Source organism: Perognathus longimembris, chromosome 13, assembly GCF_023159225.1.
Source record: "Perognathus longimembris pacificus isolate PPM17 chromosome 13, ASM2315922v1, whole genome shotgun sequence".
NCBI classification, from domain to species: Eukaryota; Metazoa; Chordata; class Mammalia; order Rodentia; family Heteromyidae; genus Perognathus; species Perognathus longimembris.
Window position 1 is genome coordinate 12259873 of NC_063173.1, and position 20767 is coordinate 12280639.

Here is a 20767-nt window from a genome sequence, read left to right on the forward strand (position 1 = left end):
AAGAGTGGCTCACTTTCTTATCCTAGCTACTTAGAAGGCTGATATCTGTGAATCCTAGTTCCAAACCAGCCGAAACATAAAAGTTTGAGATTCTTTGTTTAGTTTTGGTTGTCAGTCCTGGGGCATGGACTCAGGGCCTGAGCACTGTCCCTCTTCTTTTTGCTCAAGGCTAGCACTCTACCTCTTGAGCCACAGCACCACTTTCGGCTTTTTTCTCTATATGTGGTGCTGAGGAATCAAACCCAGGGCTTCATGTTTACGAGTCGAGTACTTTACCACTAGGCCATATTCCCAGCCCAAAAGTTTTGAGATTCTTATCTCCAGTTAACCAGCATAAAGCTAGAAGTGGGGCTGTGGCTTTAGCCACTTTAGTGGTAGAGTGCCAGCCTTGGGTGAAAAAGCTAAGAGAAAGCACCTAGGACCTGAGTTCAAGCTCCAATACTGAAACTACACACACAAAAGAGTCAGCACCAGCAAATAAAAAATCGGCTGGTGAGTAGGTATGGTGATGCCATGTGTAATCACAGCAATCAGGAAGGTGAGGCATGAGGATTTTGAGGTTAAGTCCAGCCTAGGCTTAATAGAGTGACTGCCTTAAAAACAAACAACAACAACAAAAGGTAGCTACTACTGAGTGTTAGCAAGCAAAAGGATATACAGAAATTCCCCTGTCCTGTAATGGGTGAGTCAGTGGAACAACCATCCTAGAATGAGCCCTGGAACTGTTTAGTCCTATCATGCATACTGTCGGACCTGGGTATCCTATCCTATTCCTGGGATATACCTGACAGAGATGAGATGCTCACAAAGTCAAATAGGGAACATGTGAGAAGATGTCCTAAACATTGGTTTTGGTGGCTGGGAGATGATGGCTACCTGGGTGAGTAGCTCTGGGAGAATAGCAAGGAAAAATGTGATGCGTTGTACTGGTCTGACTGAGATTGTATACAAGGGCTTCTTGAGGGCTGTTGGATATTGTGTAAAATAAATGTGTGAGTTCCAATGGATTTTTTTGCTCTTAATATATTTTTTAAATATTATGAGTTTTATAGAAGGGCTTCAATTCTAAAAGATTATGAGTGCAATGCATCTTGGTTCATGTCATTGTTCTCTGTCTGCTTTCTCCATCTCATCCCTACCCTCAAGTTATGTAGTTCAATTTTTATATGTGTACAATTGAACATAAAAACTGTATTTTCTCACCCTTCTGCTCATATGCAAGTCAGGAGTAATGACTCATGCCTATAATCCTAGCTCTTTAGGAAACTGAGTTTGAAAAGATCATGGTTCCACAAAGTCTGCAAGACACCCTTTTCAACCAATAGCTAGATCTGGTGGCACAACTTGACATCCTAGCTAGCTATATGTGAGGCTGAGATTAATAAAAGATCATAGTTCGACACTGCATCTTAACAGAAGAAACTAGGCATGACAGTGTAAACCTATCATCTTTTGCTAAAGCAAGAAGTATAAAATAGAAGAATCGAAATCTAGGTGTGGGTCCTAGACAAAAAATAAGACCCTATTTCAAAATAATCAGTGCAACAGAATCAGAATTCCCTCCAGACTCTTAAGCTTCTGAGCCACAAACTCCCACAGTCACATGGTTGGTGTGAAAGGAGATTTTTTATCTCACAAAAAGTTGTCCCCAGGGTTCTTAGCCTTTTAACATCTGCGGTCAGAAAAAAAACTCTTCATGAGAAGGTTTTGCTGGGTATGTAAGTAAGGAGGCTCTGGGAATTCACGGGAGAAACCTTCCAAACTAAAAGTCAGGTGAAGTTTCCTGACTTTTTGCCTTCAACACTCCCCTAACAGTGCATTACACCTCTTGCAGGACCTTGTATATATCTGGCTTTTCCTCAGGGTGAAGAAATGTTCCACCTCGGTCTCAAGCATTTCTCCCTTCCTTACCCTATTATGGGCTATTTCCCTTGATCATTAATGTCCTCAGAGAGGCCTTCCTGCTTTCCTTGTTCACCTGCATCCTGTTGTGAGCCCTCATGAGTTATGTGGTTCTGTGCTCCGTTGTCTGTTTCTGCCTTAAGTTGTCAACAGCACCTGTCTCAGTCACTGCATCAACAGAGTTATCACAGACACTGGGATCGGCCATTCAGTTTTCAAATGTCTCAGTTTCCAGACTTGTCCAAACCTCCATGTCTATTGACTGTCATTTCTTCTATGGTTATTTCTACTTATGTCTATGATAAGCCATATACTGAGAATATTTCTCTATCTCTTTTCAGACTGTTGTCAGAAGGTGCAGATGTCAATGCAAGGCACAAACTTGGCTGGACAGCACTGATGGTGGCAGCCATCAGCCGTAATGACAGGTAAGAATCTTTCTACCTAGGCCTTCCATAGCCAGCTATGGGCTGTGTTCCCTGGCCACCCTTGCTGTATTCTCCAGAGGTAGGGAGATGGATTCAAGTAAGGTGTTCCATTCACGGTACATTGTCCTATGCAGTAGATGTGAACAAGGGAGATGTGGCTTTGGATTCCAGCTCCATCATTCATGGCCTTGAGACCATGGTAAGTCACTTACATCATTGTAGCAACCAAATGTTTGAAAGCCTGTTGTTAATAGTTAAGTGTATGTGTTCTTCTTGCCTTGTTGGGAAGTCTACAGTCACTCTTCCCAGTGATGACTCCCTTAGGGACGTTTACAAAATTTGGAGGTTATGATAGAAATTGAAAAGGTGGGAGCTTTCCTTCCATCCCATTGGAGGTTAGGTTCTTTTCCTTAGCCATCTCCTTTCTCTGCATTGTAGATATATAAGTTCAAAAACTGTCTACCTTGTGTCAGAAATTATCTCTAATTTTCACAGCCACCCCACAAAATAAGTATTGTTATGCTCATTTTATAACCGAGAAAACTAAAGTCCAAAGAGAGAATTGATTTGTGTACAGCCACACAGCCAGGCGTGTTCTGTCCCTCGCTGCAACCTCCTGATGCCACACCCCAGGCCCATGCACCCAATGGGTTCTAATTTTTCTCTCCCTCCCTCCCTCCCCCTTCTCCCTCCCTCTCCCTCCCTCCCTCCCTCCCCCCTCCCTCCCCCCCTCAGCTAGTGGTGAGAAAGGAGATTGTGTTCCTTTTTATATGTTGTATTTTCAGAGTCTAGACTAAATAGGAAATAGCACTATCCTTAAGAATACTGTCAATTAATGATCAGACTGCTACTAGATGTGCTTTTGGGGACACTTCTCTCTGAATCTAATGAGTTGTTGGCTTAACTGATTGCTTTGTCTTTATCTAAGGTTATTAGCAGATAAGTGATGCTTGTTGAGCAAAGAGTGTTGGCTCCTATTTACTTACTTGGTTTCCTAGTACTAATTACAAGTTTTTAAGCATTCATTTTGTGACTTCCTCTTCCTACAAATATCTAAGGAGGACAAATTTTTATTGAAAATGGCATACTTGACCAGATATGGTTGTGCATGCTTATAAAATGCAGCACACAGGAGGCTGAGAAAGAATTGGGGCTTTGAGGCCAGTCTGGGCTATCTAATGAGACCCTGCCTCAGAAGATTGCTCATTGGTGGTTCACACCTATCACCCGAGGTACTAAGGAGGCTGACATCTGATGATCATGGTTAAAACCAGAGCTAATCCTGCCGGGAAAGTGCTGAGATTCTTATCTCCAATTAACCACCAAAAAAGCTGAAAGTGGAACTATAGTTCAAGTGGCAGAGTGCTAGCCTTTAGGGAAACAAACAAAAACTTAAGAGCAGTGCCCAGGTCCTGAGTTCAAGTCCCAATATTGGCACCCCCAAAAAAGCAGACTCTTGGGTTGGATTTTTTTCATATCACAAATCCTTTTTGGATCTCCATTTGTTAGGTTCTATTTGTCAGTGATAAAATGCTGGAAAGAAAGGTATTTGCTTGAGTAACTTGGGCTCATTGGAAAGGTGCTATGTGAGTAGTCTTGAAGGATTTTTATGTCCATGCCAGCAGAATCTCCATTAAGTTTTTCCTTATGCTGAATCTTACCAAATCAGTCACTGCATCCTGCAGTCATATTGGCCTGGCCTAAAATCCCCTTCCTTTGTATTGGGTTTGAATGAGACAAAGTAAAAGGCAACACCGGTTGATTCAAGGGTGAATCACTCAGGCAGCTTCTATCTTGAGAGATAGAAAATACTATAGTCTTAATCTTTAAGGAACTTCCTTACAGTTTTATTTCTGTATGTATTTATTTACTCATTTTTCCCCTTTATTGCCTTGCATTAGTTGTACAGACAGATTTCATCTCTATACATGTTTAAACTGTATTCCAATCAATTTGCCCCCTTTCTCATTCCTTCTCCCTGCTTTAAAAAAAAGTACTGTTTAGTTTTGAATAGGAAAAACAATGCCATAGTAGTAAATCTTAAAAATATGTGCACCAGTTTATAATTTTTTTTTCAGTACTAGAGTTTCAATTTAGGGCTTCAAAACTTTCTAGGCAGGGGCTGGGGATATAGCCTAGTGGCAAGAGTGCCTGCCTCGGATACACGAGGCCCTAGGTTCGATTCCCCAGCACCACATATACAGAAAACGGCCAGAAGCGGCGCTGTGGCTCAAGTGGCAGAGTGCTAGCCTTGAGCGGGAAGAAGCCAGGGACAGTGCTCAGGCCCTGAGTCCAAGGCCCAGGACTGGCCAAAAAAAAAAAAAAAACTTTCTAGGCAGGCACTCTGCCACTGAGCTACACCTTAAGACCCCTCCCCACCCTTTTTTTGTATCGGTTTTGGGGCTTGAACTCTGGGCCCTGGGCGCTGTCCTGAGCTCTTCAGCTCAAGGCTAGTGCTCTACTACTTGAGCTACAGCACCACTTCTGGGTTTCTGGTGGTTAATTAGAGATAAGAGTCTCAGACTTTCCTGCCCTGGCTTGCTTTGAACCTCTATCCTCAGATCTCAGCCTCCTGAGTACCTAGGATTACAGGTGTAAGCCACTGGCACCCCGGCTTGAGCCCTTTTTTGAGCTGGTTATTTTGTTTCTTTGTCCTAGGACTTGAATTTGAGACCCTGTACTCATGGCTTTTGCTTTACCATTTGAATCATAATGTCCTCTGCTTCTAGCTTGTGTGTGCGTGCATATGTTGGTCCTAGGGCTTAAAGTTCAGGGCCTAGGAAGAGTGTCATGGGCTTGCTCAGGCTGGCTTTGAAATGCAGTCCTCAAAATCTCAGCCTCCTGAGGAGCTAGGATTAGGAGCTAGGATTACAGGCCTGAGCCACCATTGTCCAGCTGACTTCTGACTTTTTGCTGGTGAATTGGAGGTAAGTGGAAGTAAGAGTCTCATCTCTAATCTCTCTTATCTCCAATCTTGTCTACCTGGTTTAGCTTAAAACCTCTGTGCTTAGATCTTAGCCTCTTGAGTAGCTAGGATTATAGACTTGTGCCAGAGCACCCAGCTTGAGCTGTTTGTTTTTGGGGTAGATTTTCGCTTCCTGTTCATGCATATACCCTGCCTTTTGATTTGCCAGTGTTCTGCTTCTTATGTAGCTAGGATGACAGGTGGGATGACACCTATTGGTTAAGGAGTCTCAAACATTTCTGCCCAGGCTGACCTCAAACCTTGATCCTCACTATTTTAGCTTCTCAAATGGCTGAGATTATAGATGTGAACCAGTGCCTGGTTTACTCCCTTTTTTCTAAAAACAATTTTAAGTGTTTTAAACTAAATACAAATATAAATAATGCAGAGAAGAGTTGAAACTGGATCAAGATCAGAAATCATATTGGGTAAAAGGAAAACATAATTATATCAAAAATTGAACCAGATGTTTTCTTTCCTGAAAGTAAGCTTATTGGTTTTGCAAAAATAGTAAAAGATTGGGAAAGAGAGGAATAGAGAGGTATTCTGATTAAAACGTAATTTATGCATGTGCAAAACAACCCTTTTGAAACCCCATAGTTAATTACAATTAACATACACTAAAAGAATGACACATGAATAAAACAGGCTCTTGTTGAGGGGAGGGGGATACAGAGGGTGAATTCTCAAGGGATTTTATTTGCACATATAAAAATAGAACAGTAGGAGCTGGGAATTTGGCCTAGTGGTAAAGTGATTGCCTCGCATACATGAAGCCCTGGGTTCAATTCCTAAGCACCACATATATAGAAAAAGCCATAAGTGGCACTGTGGCTCATGTGGTAGAGTTAAGCTAGCCTTGAACAAAAAGAAGCCAGAGACAGTGCTCAGGCCCTGAGTTCAAGCCCCAGTACTCCCCCCCCCAAAAAAAAAAATAGAACAGTAAAACTGACTAGTGATAGGAGTGAGTTTAGGGTATGTTATATGCATATATGAAAATATCACAACGAAAATCTCCTTACACAACTAATGTAGGATAATAAATCAAGTAACAACAAATAAGGTATCAATCACATGAATTCTACCTAGGTATTGTGTTGTATACTTCTGTTTGTGTTATAATTTTATATAAATAGTACCATGCTATAAGTTTGATAATTAGTGGTTACAGTTTAACCTAGATTGATATTTCCTGTTAAATAAGGGAAAAGGAGATAGAGTTTTGATTCTGATACTCTTTATGTAATCATATTATGCATCTATCAAGCATTTTTTAAACTATCTTGAGTTGTATGATAATGTGCTGAGCCATTGGGGGAGTTCAGAGAATAAGTAGTCACAGTCTTTGCCTTAAGCTTACTTCTACTATTTGAGTAATGTGATAGCCATTGTCTTTACAATCTATTCTGCCCAAGATTTACCAGCTTTCTACTAGGATGGTCCTTTGGCCAATCCTAGTAACAGCTTGGGTATAGTATTGACTCAAACAGCAGTCGTTGGGGTCCGGCCTGTTTCTCCAGTGAGCTCTTATAAGCCTCATACCACAAGGCTCTTGTTTAGCCTGAGTCTGAGTGCCTCATTCTCTGGTACACTCTGACCTAGCCTAGCTAAAGGCTAAGCCACAGGGTCCCAGGATGATCACTGTGATTTAGCACAGACTTCCCTAGCTAGTACAAATATATGGAGCCTTTAGCTAAATTCAATTAGTCTTTCTTTAAGAAGGAAAAGAAATCCAATTTTACCAAACATGGACAGACGGTGGAAAGCACTTTGATGTTACAACCTCTCAGTGATGCTTTACTTAGTCACAAGTTCATAAGCAAGAAGGCTTAATTATTTGGGAAAACACAAGATTAAAGCTGGATACAATGACTGGGTATCCATTCTCGGGCAACTTGATTCGAACCCGTGCACCCAGTTCGTGTGTGGTGCAAACTTTGATGTGTGCTATGACAAGCTGAAAGTCATGACCCCCTTGGGGAAGCTCCTTCAGATAGCATTTGCAGGATGTGTAGGCGGAGAGGCAGGGTCTGCCAGCCCTGTTTGCTCAACTTTGATGTCCAAACAGCCACAGGCCCCACTATTTGCTCTTTCACTGAGGGATGGATTGTGGGCCTCCTACCTTTCCCAGTGGACAATAGCTAGCAGTGGAGTGTGACGACTGTTGACCATTCCAGGAGCCTGGCGGACCAGAACAGGCCTTTGGGAAGTGCAGAGTCTGGGAGGCCAAAAGCTGTTTATTGGACAGCCATTTCTCCAGATTTAGCTTTCCTTAACACCCTGGTGATTGTTGGGTGCATGTAGTGGAGATAAAAATAGCCTTATGAACACTTACCAAGTACGACTCCTCTCTGTCCAGTAACCCTAAAGTATTTATATTCCAGATACTATTCCTTTCTCAGACATGTGTTTTCACAGGTTCTTTTTTTGAGGAATTAGGAATTATAAGGATCTAAATGATACTACTTCTCTTCCATACCACTATTCCTTGATGACAGAGCATATGTCATCGTACTCTATCTGATGACAGAATATATGTGCAGGGAATAGTATGGAAGAGAAATAGAAAGCACTTTGACAGTTTCTCTTGGCTGCATGCACTTAAGCAGCCAAGCAATTCAGCTTCATCTACATACAGATATTTATAGCCGTTTTGTTCATAATTGCCCCAAACTGGAAATAACTCAAATACTCATCAGCTAGCAAGTAGACTAATTATGGTATACCCATACAATGGAATAATAGTCAGCAGTGAAAAAAAGAACAAAGTACTCATGAGTCTCAAAGCCCTTATGAATACATTTAAACTCAACACAATAATCTACCTACTCTATATGCCCATTTATATGTCATTCTGGGAAAGGCAGTACTCCAGAGAGAAATCAGGTTAGTGGTTGTGATTGGAAATATAAAAGAGATCTAAAGGAACTTTTTGGGTGATAGAAACATTTTCTGTCTTGATTATGGTGGTTGGTTGCATGATGTTTAATTATCAAATTATATAGCTTAAAAAATATTTTCCTGGTACTGGTGCTTAAACCTTCTCCCCTTAGCTTTTTCCCTCAGGGCTCGTACTCTACTATTTGAGCCACACCTCCACTTCAGCTTTTTGGTCAATAATTGGAATGAGAATCTCGGGACTTTTTAGCCTCGACTTGCTTTGAATTGTGATCCTCAGATTTCAGCCTCCTGAGTAGCTAGGATTTACAGGTGAAAGCCACTGACACCAGCAAATGATACATCTTGAAAGGGATAAATTTTATTGTGTGTAAGTGATACTTCGATAAACTACTTTTTCTACAATTTTTCAAAAAGCTGTCCTTCAATTTTTTTTCTTTATTAATTGAACACAAATTTTTTGACAAGGTGTTGTGCAAAAAGGGTACAGTTACATAGTAGGGCAGTGTGAACATTTCTTGTGATATCTTATGCCCTGTTTTTCTATCCGTTCTCTAGGTCAGGTAGACATATATACAATATACAATGTATCAAGAACATATACAGTAGCCACGTGGCCACGCCCAAGAAAGTTCGCCTAGGGCTTTAAATGTAATGTCGATAATAGACCATATGTCAACAGTAGTCTTGTATGAACATACATACATAGCTTTTGAGCTATTGTATTCCCCTGGGAGGTCAATTTTTGACCTTTATATGTTGAGTAATTGTTTGGTTTTAGTTAGATACTGTTGGGTCGCTGCCCAAATCCTGTGGGGAATACTATTTGACAAGCAGTTTTTGGTTTCCCAGACTTGGTCTCTACTGTCTCTCCCTCTCCCTTTGTTAACAGTCATATATCAGGGAGATCATGCCCCTTTGTTTTCTGTGTTCTAGGCTTGTCTCGCTAAACATTATTTGTTCGAGTTCTGACCATTTCCCTGCAAATAACAATATTTCACCATTCCTAATCGCTATGTAGTATTCCATTGTGTATAAGTACCATATTTTTTGGATCCATTCTATCCTTCAATTTTTGTTATTGTGACCAGTGGCATACTGAGAACTCATGTTTTTTAGTTTCTAAATTAATTTATATTAATGGCCACTAAGAATGTTTAGATTCTTGTTAGTGGTATCTCATCAGAGAATACTGTATGTGTTTCAGTTGTTAATAGAAAATGAAGATTTAGTTGCTAGGAATATGTCTCATATACATGAAGCCCTGGGTTCGATTCCTCAGCACCACATATAGTGAAAAAGCCAGAAGTGGTGCTGTGGCTCAAGTGGCAGAGTACTAGCCTTGAGCAAAAAGAAGCCAGGGACAGTACTCAGGCCCTGAGTTCAAGCCCCAGGATTGGCAAAAAACAAAACCAAATTAAAAAAAAAAGATTTATAGATTCACACTATCAGTGGTATATTGAAATATTGTTACTAATGATACTGATATATACTGATACATACTAATATGTCAGTACAGAATATTGATAAATTCACTACAAGAATAGCAAACTGGGTTTATATGAGCTTTCAAAGTGTATGATTATTTGTTCTAGCAAGGAGAACATCTACATTGCCAGATTAGGACTTTGCCTTTCCCATACGATTCTTGGACTCCTTACCCCTGGACTGCCAGACAGGGAAACCCCTACGTAAATGAATACATACTTCAGGAAGTAAGATCCTAAAAGAAGACCAAGGTATGGGGACAGTCAGGTTTAAGTTTACTTGGTCTTGCTGGTCGTGTTCATAGCTCCTTTCTCAGAGGATATAGAGAGTGTAGGCAGAGCATGAAGCACTAGCGGAACTGTTTGAAATTCCCCACCAGAGTCTGCCTCCCGCCTCCTGCCTTTGCTCCCGGAGTACATTTCATCAGCATTGGAAGAACTGCTTCCCGGCACTGCCTTCCCTGCTTGGCCAGGATCCCTGAGGAACTGAGCTAATGAGTGGATAACACGCATTTGCCAAGGCCTTCCTGGATGTGGTACCTGGGCTTTGTTAATTTTAAAATGCTGCCATCCTTGCCTGAAGAGCATTTAATTCTCTCACAGCATTTATTTTTAGCATTTTCTATTTTCCTTCTACTGTACCAAGTTGGCATTAAACCCTGTCCTTAAGAAACTAGCAGCCCTAGCCAGATGGCTGTTCTGTAGAACAAGTCCTTTATCTTTGGGTGCTATAGCTCCACAGGTGGTCTTAGTGCCCAGAGCCAGTGCTGTCCTTTCAGCTAGATCTCTGTCACCCTCCCCAAGAGGTTCTCCTTTATTGCTGGCCAGCCAGAGGCCGAGCACACTGGTAGAGTCCTCCTACACTTGTACTTTAATGGGGATCCTTGAGGGAATTGTCTAAGTGGAGTTGCTGCCTTAGATATAGCGCCCTTGCCCAAGGTCTCACCCAGCTCATTATTGGCCTGGCTGATCCCCTGCCTGTCATTGATTGGGTGCCTTCTGTGTGCCGGACTTGTGTCAGGTTTTGGTGGCTGTAATCCTGAGGGCAGTGCCAAAGTAAAAGCCTTAATAGCTCTTTCTTACAGATAGGGAAGAGATGCCTAGGGTTGTCCACTTAGTGAAAGAGCCAGGATTTGAAACTGGAACCCTCAACCCAAAACTCGTGTCTTTTTACTGAACTTCACTGCCTACTGAGGGATGGAAGTGACCATGGCTATGGATGGGCCAAGGGATTCTGGGACTTAAAATCATGTCAGTTAATTCTGCCTGCTTGCCTGCCTGCCTGCCTTCCTCCCTCTGCCCCCTTTCTTCTTCTCTTCTGTCCCCACTTGCCTCATCTTCCCTTGTTTCCTTTTCTTCTTAATTTTTTAAATTTATTTTTGAGACATGTTGTGTAGTCTAGTCTCAAGCTAAGATACTCCTGCCTCTGCCTCTCAAGTAGTTGAGACTATAGACCTGCATCACACTTCATCTGGCTTCAGTTCAGGTTTTCTTTTATTTTTTAATTTTTTATTTTTTAAGCTGGGTGCCGATGGCTCATGCCTATAATAATTCTAGTTACTCAGAAGGCCAAGATCTGAGAGGATCACAGTTCGAAGCCAGCCCAGGCAGGAAAATGTATGAGACTCTTTATCTCCAATAAATACCCAAAAGTCCAGAAGTAGAGCTGTGGCTCAAGTGGTAGAGTGCTAGCCTGAAGCAAAAGAAGCTCAGAGGTAGCACCCAGGCCCTCAGTTAAAGCCCTAGGAACAGCACACCACACACACACACACACACACACACACACACACACACACACACACACACACACACACACACACACACACACACACACACACACACACACACACACACACACACACACACACACACACACACACACACACACACACACACACACACACACACACACACACACACACACACACACACACACACACACACACACACACACACACACACACACACACACACACGGATTTTGTCCTATCATTGGGACATTCTTTCACTCTTCTGTTACTGTCTTCTCTGCCATGAAATGGAAGACAATAAACAGTTGACTTGAAAGGGCTGTAGTGAGGTTTCAATGTATAAATAGATATAAAGCATTTAGAACAGTGGTATATAGCAAACACTTGATGAGTTTCACTGCTCTTATTACTATGGATATTACTGTTAATTGTGGGTTGGATATTACTGTTAATTGTGGGTTGCCTGTCTCTGATAAAGGTGGCAGTTACTTGTCTCATCAGTTACTCATAGTGACTCAGAAGTAGTGGGGCTTTGGAAATTTTTTTCACTCCTTTTATTTGCGAATCTGGGCCTAGAACATGGGACTCCTAAGCATGATGTATAGCTGGCTGGCTTTTGTCCCAGGTGACCGTCTGCCCAATTTAGAACAGTGCCCAGTATTTCCCAGCAAGGAAGGTTGTGTGAGGGTTCTGGCTAAGTGCCTGGCATGCCAGCACCCTGCCCCCAGAAAAGTGTACTGGGCTTGATGTCTTTCCTACTGCCGCTGCTATGGCTGATTATCTTTGAGTAAGGAAGAATCATCTCTATTCCCATTTGCATTCATCCCTGATAATCCTGTTTTGTAGTAATGATATTCCAATTCCAACATGCACCCGTTTCTAGTTTGGCAGATGCATGCCTCAACCTCAGGCAACCCAAGACATTGCTCCCTCGAAAGCAGTGCCAGCTCATTTGCCTAACCAGACAGTTTCAGGGAACCCCCACCTCCACTCCAGTGCTCTGCCCCATCTTGGGGCTCTGCATTCAGCTTTATCTTCATGAAAGTGTTGATGGAAGAAGAAGAACATCCAGTGTTCATCAGATTTAACCACCGAGACAAGGCTAGCTATTTCTTTCCTTTTTTTTTTTTTTCTTTTCCTTTTTTTGGTCTGAGATGGGGATTCAAAGTTGGTATCCTCAATATCTGACACTTTTGCTTCTTGGCTAGCACTTTACCAACTGAGCCACACCTCCAACCCCATAGGTGTTTATATTTAGAGATTATGATAGGATCCAGACCTGTATCTCTGTTTTGATAGTACACTTGGTTTGAACTCAGAGACTTGCTAGGCAAGTGCTCAACAATGAGAGCTGTGCCTCTAGCCCTGTTTAGTTTAAGGTTTTTTTTTTCAAATAGGGTTTCATGTTTTTGCCAGGAATGGCTTTGAACTGTGATCTTCCCGTCTCTGCCTGACCCTATACCTCTTCGTTGTTGGCAACACTGAGGTTTGAGGTCAGTGCTTTGTCTTGCTAGGCAGGCACTCTGCCCCTTGAGCCCCACAGCCAGTTTCCTTTATATCACTTTACAAGATATCTTCTAAGCAGGCATGCCATAAGCTGCTTATTTTAACAGAGTTGCCAGGCTGGTGAGACTGTGGTCTAGTAGATACAGTGAATGCATTTTGAGCTTCATCTAGGTATTTGGCTGTCTCTTGTGACATCTACATGAATAAAATATGTAGGGAACAATATAGCTAGATGAATAAATGGTGAGTGACCTGGCTTATTGTTTTTATAGGATTGAACATCAGACTGGAGAACAGACTCAAATAAATGGTGAGCCATGGGGCTCTTTTCAGTTCAGTAATTATATCACTGATTTCATCGAGGACATTGATAGATGGCAACCAAATGAGCAGACCAAACGATGCTTGAAGACCTGTGTTAGGTGAAGGAACTGGGGACTAAAACATTATCTCCATGGGTTATAACAGTGATTTTAAATCATGACTTTAAAATCTGTTTGTAAAAAGTGATTGGGACTTGGGTCACACCCCAGTTGATTAGGGCTTATATAACATGTGCAAGACTCTGGATTTGATCCCTAGCACTGCAAAAAAAAAAAAAAAAAAAAAAAAAAAAAAGTTGGGTTTTTGTTTTTTGGGGTTTTTTTTTTGTTTTTTTTTTGGCCAGCCCTGGGGCTTGGACTCAGGGCCTGAGCACTGTCCCTGGCTTCTTTTTTGCTCAAGGCTAGCACTCTGCCACTTGAGCCACAGCGCCACTTCTGGCCGTTTTCTGTATATGTGGTGCTGGGGAATCGAACCCAGGGCCTCATGTATATGAGGCAGGCACTCTTGCCACTAGGCCATATCCCCAGCCCTGTTTTGTTTTTTGCCAGTCCTGGGGCTTCAACTCAAGGCCTGAGCACTGTCCCTGTCTTCTTTAGGCTCAAGACTAAGTGTTGTTGTTTTTAAATTTTAAAAAAAATTAGCAGGAATGAGTATATAGGTCAGTAATAAAAAGCAAACTGTATACAATCTTGGTTATAATACTTACTATAAAGAAGTCCATTCTAGGAGCTGACTATAAAGTCTGTGTCCTGCGTGAGCATCTAATATGAGTCAGCAGTGTAGCAGCTAGGCCCCAGAAGGGAATGGATTGAAAAGTTCTTACTGCCCTGTAGGCCCTGCTTGTGAAGACACAGATGCCCAAGAGAAGTTCCTGCTTGCTTGATAATGAGGAACTGAGACTTTGGAACGAGACTGTTTTGAGTTAAACTTAACTAGTTGTCAGTTTCCTTATTTGCAAAATAGAACTAATAATAGCACCTAACTCATCATTTTGTGCTAAGCTGCTTAAGCTATGCCTTGTATACATACATCCTAAGCACACAGTAGGTATCCAGAACTGTTACTATTCTTTTTCTCATCATTGTGATTTTCACCCAGTCTAAGAGATGAACCAGCCCTGACATACTTTGATGACTCCTTTGCCCACAAAGAGCCTACAGTCTAGGCCTATCATGTATTAAGAAGCTCTAACAGTCAGCTTGACTACAGGTTTAGTGACCTCATAAACCACAGACTGAACGTCAGGGAAGCAGATTCAGAATTAGGCATATTTAGATGTGAAATTGGGATTGTTCTGGAGAATTAACTTGGTTCCTTAGCTCACTGCTTAATATACTTTGCTTTCCTTCATCTTAATTATGTCACCTTTGTCTAAGCCCACCATTGGTTTTTTCCCTTGTTATCTCAAAGATGCCTTCTTATATCAATCAGCTGCTGTGTGGCCTGCTTTGTCTTGAAGGCCCTTGGAAAATATCACTGTCCCTCATACCTTGTAGGGGCTCAGTGACTATGGGATAGTGAGACTGATGTATGGACAGAAGAACTGGAACTAATGTGGCTTAGGAGAACTTTGACCAGCTTGAATCTTGTGCTTAATGTGTACATTTGGATAGCTCGTTATCTCTCTGTGCCTTAGTTTACCCATTTATAAAATGAGACTACCGGGCTGGGAATATGGCCTAGTGGCAAGAGTGCTTGCCTTGTATACATGAAGCCCTAGATTCAATTCCTCAGCACCATGTATATAGAAAAGGCCAGAAGTGGTGCTGTGGCTCAAGTGGCAGAGTGCTAGCCTTGAGCAAAAAGAAGCCAGGGACAGTGCTCAGGCCCTGAGTCCAAGCCCCAGGACTGGCCCCCCAAAAAAGAGTCTACCCCTCACTGCATGTTGTTGAAATAATGAATGTAAAGTATCTAACATACTGGCTGCTTTATTGTTTCTATGAATATTTACTGACTGTAAGGTAAATAAATTAGTATCCTCATTTTAGGAAATTGGAGATTTCCTGTATAAATAGCATATGTGCTGCCTTACCTTATTTTCTAAGAGAAGCTGACTCTAAAAACTGTTTGTTTGTTCTTGCCCTTCCTTCCCTGGCTCCTGCCCCATGCCACAGGCCAATGCCTTTGTTCAGGCCACCCGGTCTTCCTGATCAGCCACTGTGCCAGGTTACTGAATGAGCCACAGCTCAGTTGGCTTTCTAGCAAAGCTCTTCAACTGTGACCTCTTGGTTTTTTTCTTCCTGTCATTGAGGTGTGCACTGGGTTGAGAATAGGTCACTCTTTGTCTTCTCCGGCCCCTGACACTCGGCACAGTGACCCTGTGCTTTTGCAGTGGGGATGCAGGGGAGGAGTTGGAGTTCGTTTGTGTGAGGATGACCTGGAGCTGGGATCACTGCCCTCTTTGCTTGACCAACTCCAGCTGCTTGCCAGCCGTCTTTGACACGTGCCTGGCTCTATACCACCCTCAGCTCACACCATAGGCTTCCCCACTCTTCCCTAAACAATATGGGGACCCCAAGCCCCTGCGGCCACCAAGAACAGAAAGCCTAACATCAATCAATGAAACTGCCCTCCCATGAGTTGGGATGTGAAAACAAGAGCTTATTGAGATCAGTGTAGCAAGCCTTCTAACATGTACTCCCACTTCTAATCTAATTACAGTCTGATCAGCAAATTAATTGGCTGTGGCTCTAGAGAATTACTAGAATCCCAAGAGCTGCCATTCAGGGACCACCCTCCTGTTCATGTCCTGTCACCCAGGAAGGGCCTGGTGCTCAAGAGAGACTGATAGCCTAATTTGGACCTCCAGGTGAGAGAATATTGGGCAAGGCAGAGGCAGTTTTCTTTCACATTTCTCTCCTACTTCCCATTAAATAGTTTCATCTTTCTCTCTCTCCCTCCCTCCCTCCCTCCCTCCCTCCCTCCCTCCCTCCTCCCTTCTCTCTCCCTCTCTCTCTTTCAGTTGTGGGGCCTGAACTCTGGGCCTGGGTGCTGTCCCTGAGCTCTTCAGCTCAAGGCTAGCACTCTACAACATGAGCCACTTTTCTGGTGGTTAATTGGAGATAAGAATCTCAGGGACTTTCTTGCCCAGGCTGGCTTTGTTTTGTTTTGTTTTGCTAGTCCTGGGGCTTGAACTCAGAGCCTGAGCACTGTCCCTGGCTTCCTTGTTCTCAAGGCTAACACTCTACCACTTGAGTCACAGTGCCACTTCTGGCTTTTTCTACATATGTAGTGCTGAGGAATCAAACCCAGGGCTTCATTTATATGAGGTGAACCAACACTTTACCACTAGGTCATATTCCCAACCTCGCCCCAGCTTGCTTTGAACTGAGATCCTCAGATCTTAGCCTTCTGAGCACCTAGGATTTCAGACATGAGCCACCAGTGCCTGGCTTTCATTTATCTTTCATTCATGTACTCATGCTTTTCATTCAGAAAGTATGTGTTGACTTCTCACTGCAGTGGAGAGACATGATCTTGCCCCATACTGTAGTAGAAAAGTATATAAAATAAACAGGCAATCATGCTATATGTATCATGGGATGAGTACTGGATACTGGGCAGATGGAGGAAGGGGAAGGGACCCACACTGAGAGTCAAAGAACTTATAGTGTAAGTGAGGAGCCCCAAAGAGCATTAACTGTTTGAAGCCCAGATAGCAGAAGCAATGACATCTTTGGCCTTTGAAATACTTTAGGGAGTTCATTGTTTTCACTGGATCCTTAGTTCCTCAGCCTCCAAAATCAGTAAACTCTGGAATTCTATAATTAAGGAGGCTTGAATGGGATAATTCTTTGAATAAATGGTCAAGGAAGGGGACAAGGAATCAGCTTTGCCCCCCTTTCTCCTTCCCCCTCCAATATTTGGGGAAAAGCCCTTTTTGCTTTAATTTTTATTGATTATGATTTTTTTTTCTTTTGCCAGTCAAGTATTCTACCACTAAGCCACCTTCCCAGCCCTGATTATGATTTTTAAATTAGTTTATATCATAAGGATTTTAGGGAGGGTTTTCATTGTCTTTTTGCTTTGTTGTTTGTTTTTTTTCAAATAAGTGTCTTGCTCACTTTTTGACTGGGTTGACCTCAAAATTTAATCCTCTCATCTCTAACTCCCAAGTATTTGGGACTACGGGTATAGGCCTGACAATCAGCACATTTTGAAAAAAGAAAATCATGTATCCATGTTGCTGTATGTATATCCAGTTTATGGTTTCTCACTGCTGCATCGTAGTGTATGATTACCACACATAATTTATTATCTGTCCCCCAGTGGTAGATACTTGTTTCCTGTACCTCCCTCCCTACTGCTGCAAAATGTCGTCATGTACAGTCTCTTATATTACCATTTATGTACCTGTGTAAGAATTTCCCTGAGGAATTCTCCCTAATCAATGAAGTTTTTGTCCTATTTTGGTGTCCTCCAGCAATTGACTCTCTTGCTACATTTCTCTGTTGTGGTTTCCAGTGCTGATATTTCTGTTAAAATCTGAGTTGAGGCAAAGTGCTCCTAGCAACTACTATTAGCTGAGAGTCACTACAAGGAGATTAAAGACAATGTAGCACACCTCACATGCTATCGACATTCTTTGGTTCTTCACTTTAGTAAGGGACATAGGATATGAAGTAGGATATCTATAGATTAGCTTTCAGGCTGGCATTGGCAGGGATATGTTTCCATGGACCACCAGAGGCAGAATCCTGAGCTGGCCGAAAAGTTGCTAATATCCTAAAGCCTTTGCCTAGTACATGCCTGTGGAATAGTGTCTGTGAATGGAGATGTTTCCACTTATGCAAAACATAGTTAAGATGAACTTGGTGTGGTACATGCCTGTAATCCTAGACCTTGGGAAACTGAGGATCATGAGTTTGAAGACAAATTGAGCTACATAGATCATTCCAGGCCAGCCTGTACTACATAGTGAGACTTTGTCTCTAAACTAAAAAGCTTGTGTTGAGTTTCTCATGTAGTGCTCTAGCTTGATCTGGGCTGGCTTCTCCAAGTGCTCTGGGGTAGGAGTTTTTTTAAGTATATGATGGCTGTTGAAGGAAAAACCTACTGTCTGGCAGGGTTTGGGGTGCCCCTGTTGGCCACTGAGTGCCATGATTGCTTTAATCTTGTCTACATCCTACAATTAAGGCTGCTGCTTTTTTTGAATTTTATTAAAAGTGAAGGGAATCTTTTCTGAGTTGCAGGATGAGTCACTCTTCTTGGATTGCTTACCCTCTCTTGCCTCCAAGTGAAGGCTATTGCCCATCGAATTGCCCATTTCCTTTGATTGGGTTAGCAGCCCTAAGGCTGATCCTAGCCACTCTCCTTTCTCCATCCTGCCAGACCACTGTCTGCCCTCTAGGGCCAAGGGCAGCATACATGGTTGCTTGGACACGTCCTGCAGCCTGCAAATTGGACAGATGGAATCAATACTCATGAACCTGGAGAGGCCCAGGTAGCACAGATAGTGACACTAGCTGCCTGGAGGGACAGCCTGCCAAGGGAGGGGGTGTGATTGAATAGTGATTGGACACAGCAGCTGAGGATTAACCAAATTATGTCCCTTTGAGTTTAGACAACCCCTTCTTATTTGGACATGGACTTGTGCAGAATGTAGAAGAGCTGCCTTAGTACAGGCTGTGCCAGCATGTAGCCTAGGAGCAGTTACATATAGATCTGGCACCACCACGGCCCAGATTCATCTTATTAATATTACTATGATCATATGGACAAAGGGAACAGAGCTCATAGATATGGAGTGCAACTATGTAGCAGGCACTATGTTTTACATTCTTCCCTTAGAACCTGCTAGGGAAGCCTCATACTATGTTATTATTCTGGTAACAAAATGAGACCAGTTTCTAGTAACTTGTCCCAGATTATATCATCATAGATCGATATAGCTTTGATTGACTCAAGTTCTCTATGCTTGTTATAAAATTCCATCCTTCACAATTTGTGTGTCTTGGTTCATATTTCCCTTCACTTTCCTTCAGAACCACAGTGTAGGTACATAGTGATAATAACTAGTTTGTTGAGTAGTTAACACAGTCATGAGTTAGAAACTCATAATTTTTTTTTTTTTTTTGGTGGTCCTGGGGTTTGAACCCAGGGCCTGGGCACTGTCCCTGAGCTTCTTTGCTCAAGGCTAGCACTCTACCACTTGCTCCACAGCACCACTTCCAGCTTTTTCTGCTTATGTGGTACTGAGGAATCAAACCCAGGGCTTCATGCATGCTAGACAAGCATTCTACCACTAAGCCACATTCCCAGCCCAGAGCTGTGAGCTTGCAAAATGGTGATTTTCTGATTTCAGCACTGCATGATTACTCTTTGTCATTTTGTGCTAAAGAACTTTCTTTTCACCCATAACTCATGGAATCTTAGTTTACTTGGTGGATGATGATTATAATTACATAAACATAAAAACATAAATGCAACTCATCTGAGAACACCTATACTCACCAAATATGCGCTCTTGTCTTACAATAAAACTCTGACCCAATTCTTTACTTTTCCTCCTCTCTGAATTATTTTCATGAAAATATATGTTTATAATGGATTATAGCCCATTACGGTCATTGTTCATTTTAATGCTCAGATTGTCCCAGATTTTGCAGCCTGTTTTGTTAATCTCTGTTCCATATCATCTCTATCAGATGAATACTGTTTAGTGCCGCTTTCAGTTTACCTGTCTATCAGCTCTATTTTGTACCTTCTTCGTCTTTAACCTTTGGGAAACAGGAAGAATAATGTCAGTGTGGCCCAACTGTACATTTCTCTGAATGAGAACTTGGCAGACTCTTAATATGAATGAAATATGGATTTCAGGCAAGATTTCTAGCTGCTTAGAAATTCATTTCTAGTTGAGCTCTTACTCCATATTTTGGGAAAATTACCTATGAATGGTAAAAATTTATATCATTTTAGGTACAATAAGTAAAATATGAGACTGGCCTCACTAAGCAAATATTTTAGATCAGGTAGAAAAGAACCTCCATTGTGTGGGAGATGGATTCTGGTTGTTTTGACTCATGTTTAAGAATTTTAATGTTTTATGTACATGGAACTTACTAAAATTAATCCACTGAGTCAATAACTTATTTAGATACTGTGCTTATTGAAGATAATGACATTCAAGTGATACATGGAAAGTCATCAATCAGTATTACTAGTTATAAATACTAAAAAACAAAACAAACTGTAATTTGGCTTCTTTTGTTTACTTATTTTTGGTAGTACTCTGAGTTCAAATTCAGATGCAGCCTTTTTGTTGTTGCTATTGTTATTGTTGTTGTTGTTTTTGCCAGTCCTGGGGCTTAGAGTCAGGGCCTGAGCACTGTCCCTGGCTTCTTTTTGCTCAAGGCTAGTACTTTACCACTTGAGCCACAGCGCCACTTCTGGCTTTTTCTGTTTATATAGTGCTGAGGAATGGAACCCAGGGCTTTGTGCATGTAAGGCAAGCACTCTACCACTAAGCCATATCCCCAAGCCCCCCACCACCTCCCCTTTTTATAT

General features: G+C 42.0%; 1 protein-coding gene across 2 annotated transcripts in view; it reads left to right on the forward strand.

Annotated features, from left to right (window-relative positions):
- Window positions 1-20767, forward strand: part of Clpb (caseinolytic mitochondrial matrix peptidase chaperone subunit B) — a 132153-nt gene that overhangs the window by 22235 nt on the left and 89151 nt on the right. For both annotated transcript variants that reach the window (XM_048361631.1, XM_048361630.1), the window contains exon 3: window positions 2244-2330. In XM_048361631.1, coding sequence (XP_048217588.1) covers window positions 2244-2330 — 87 coding nt within the window. The remainder of the gene's footprint in view (window positions 1-2243; window positions 2331-20767) is intronic.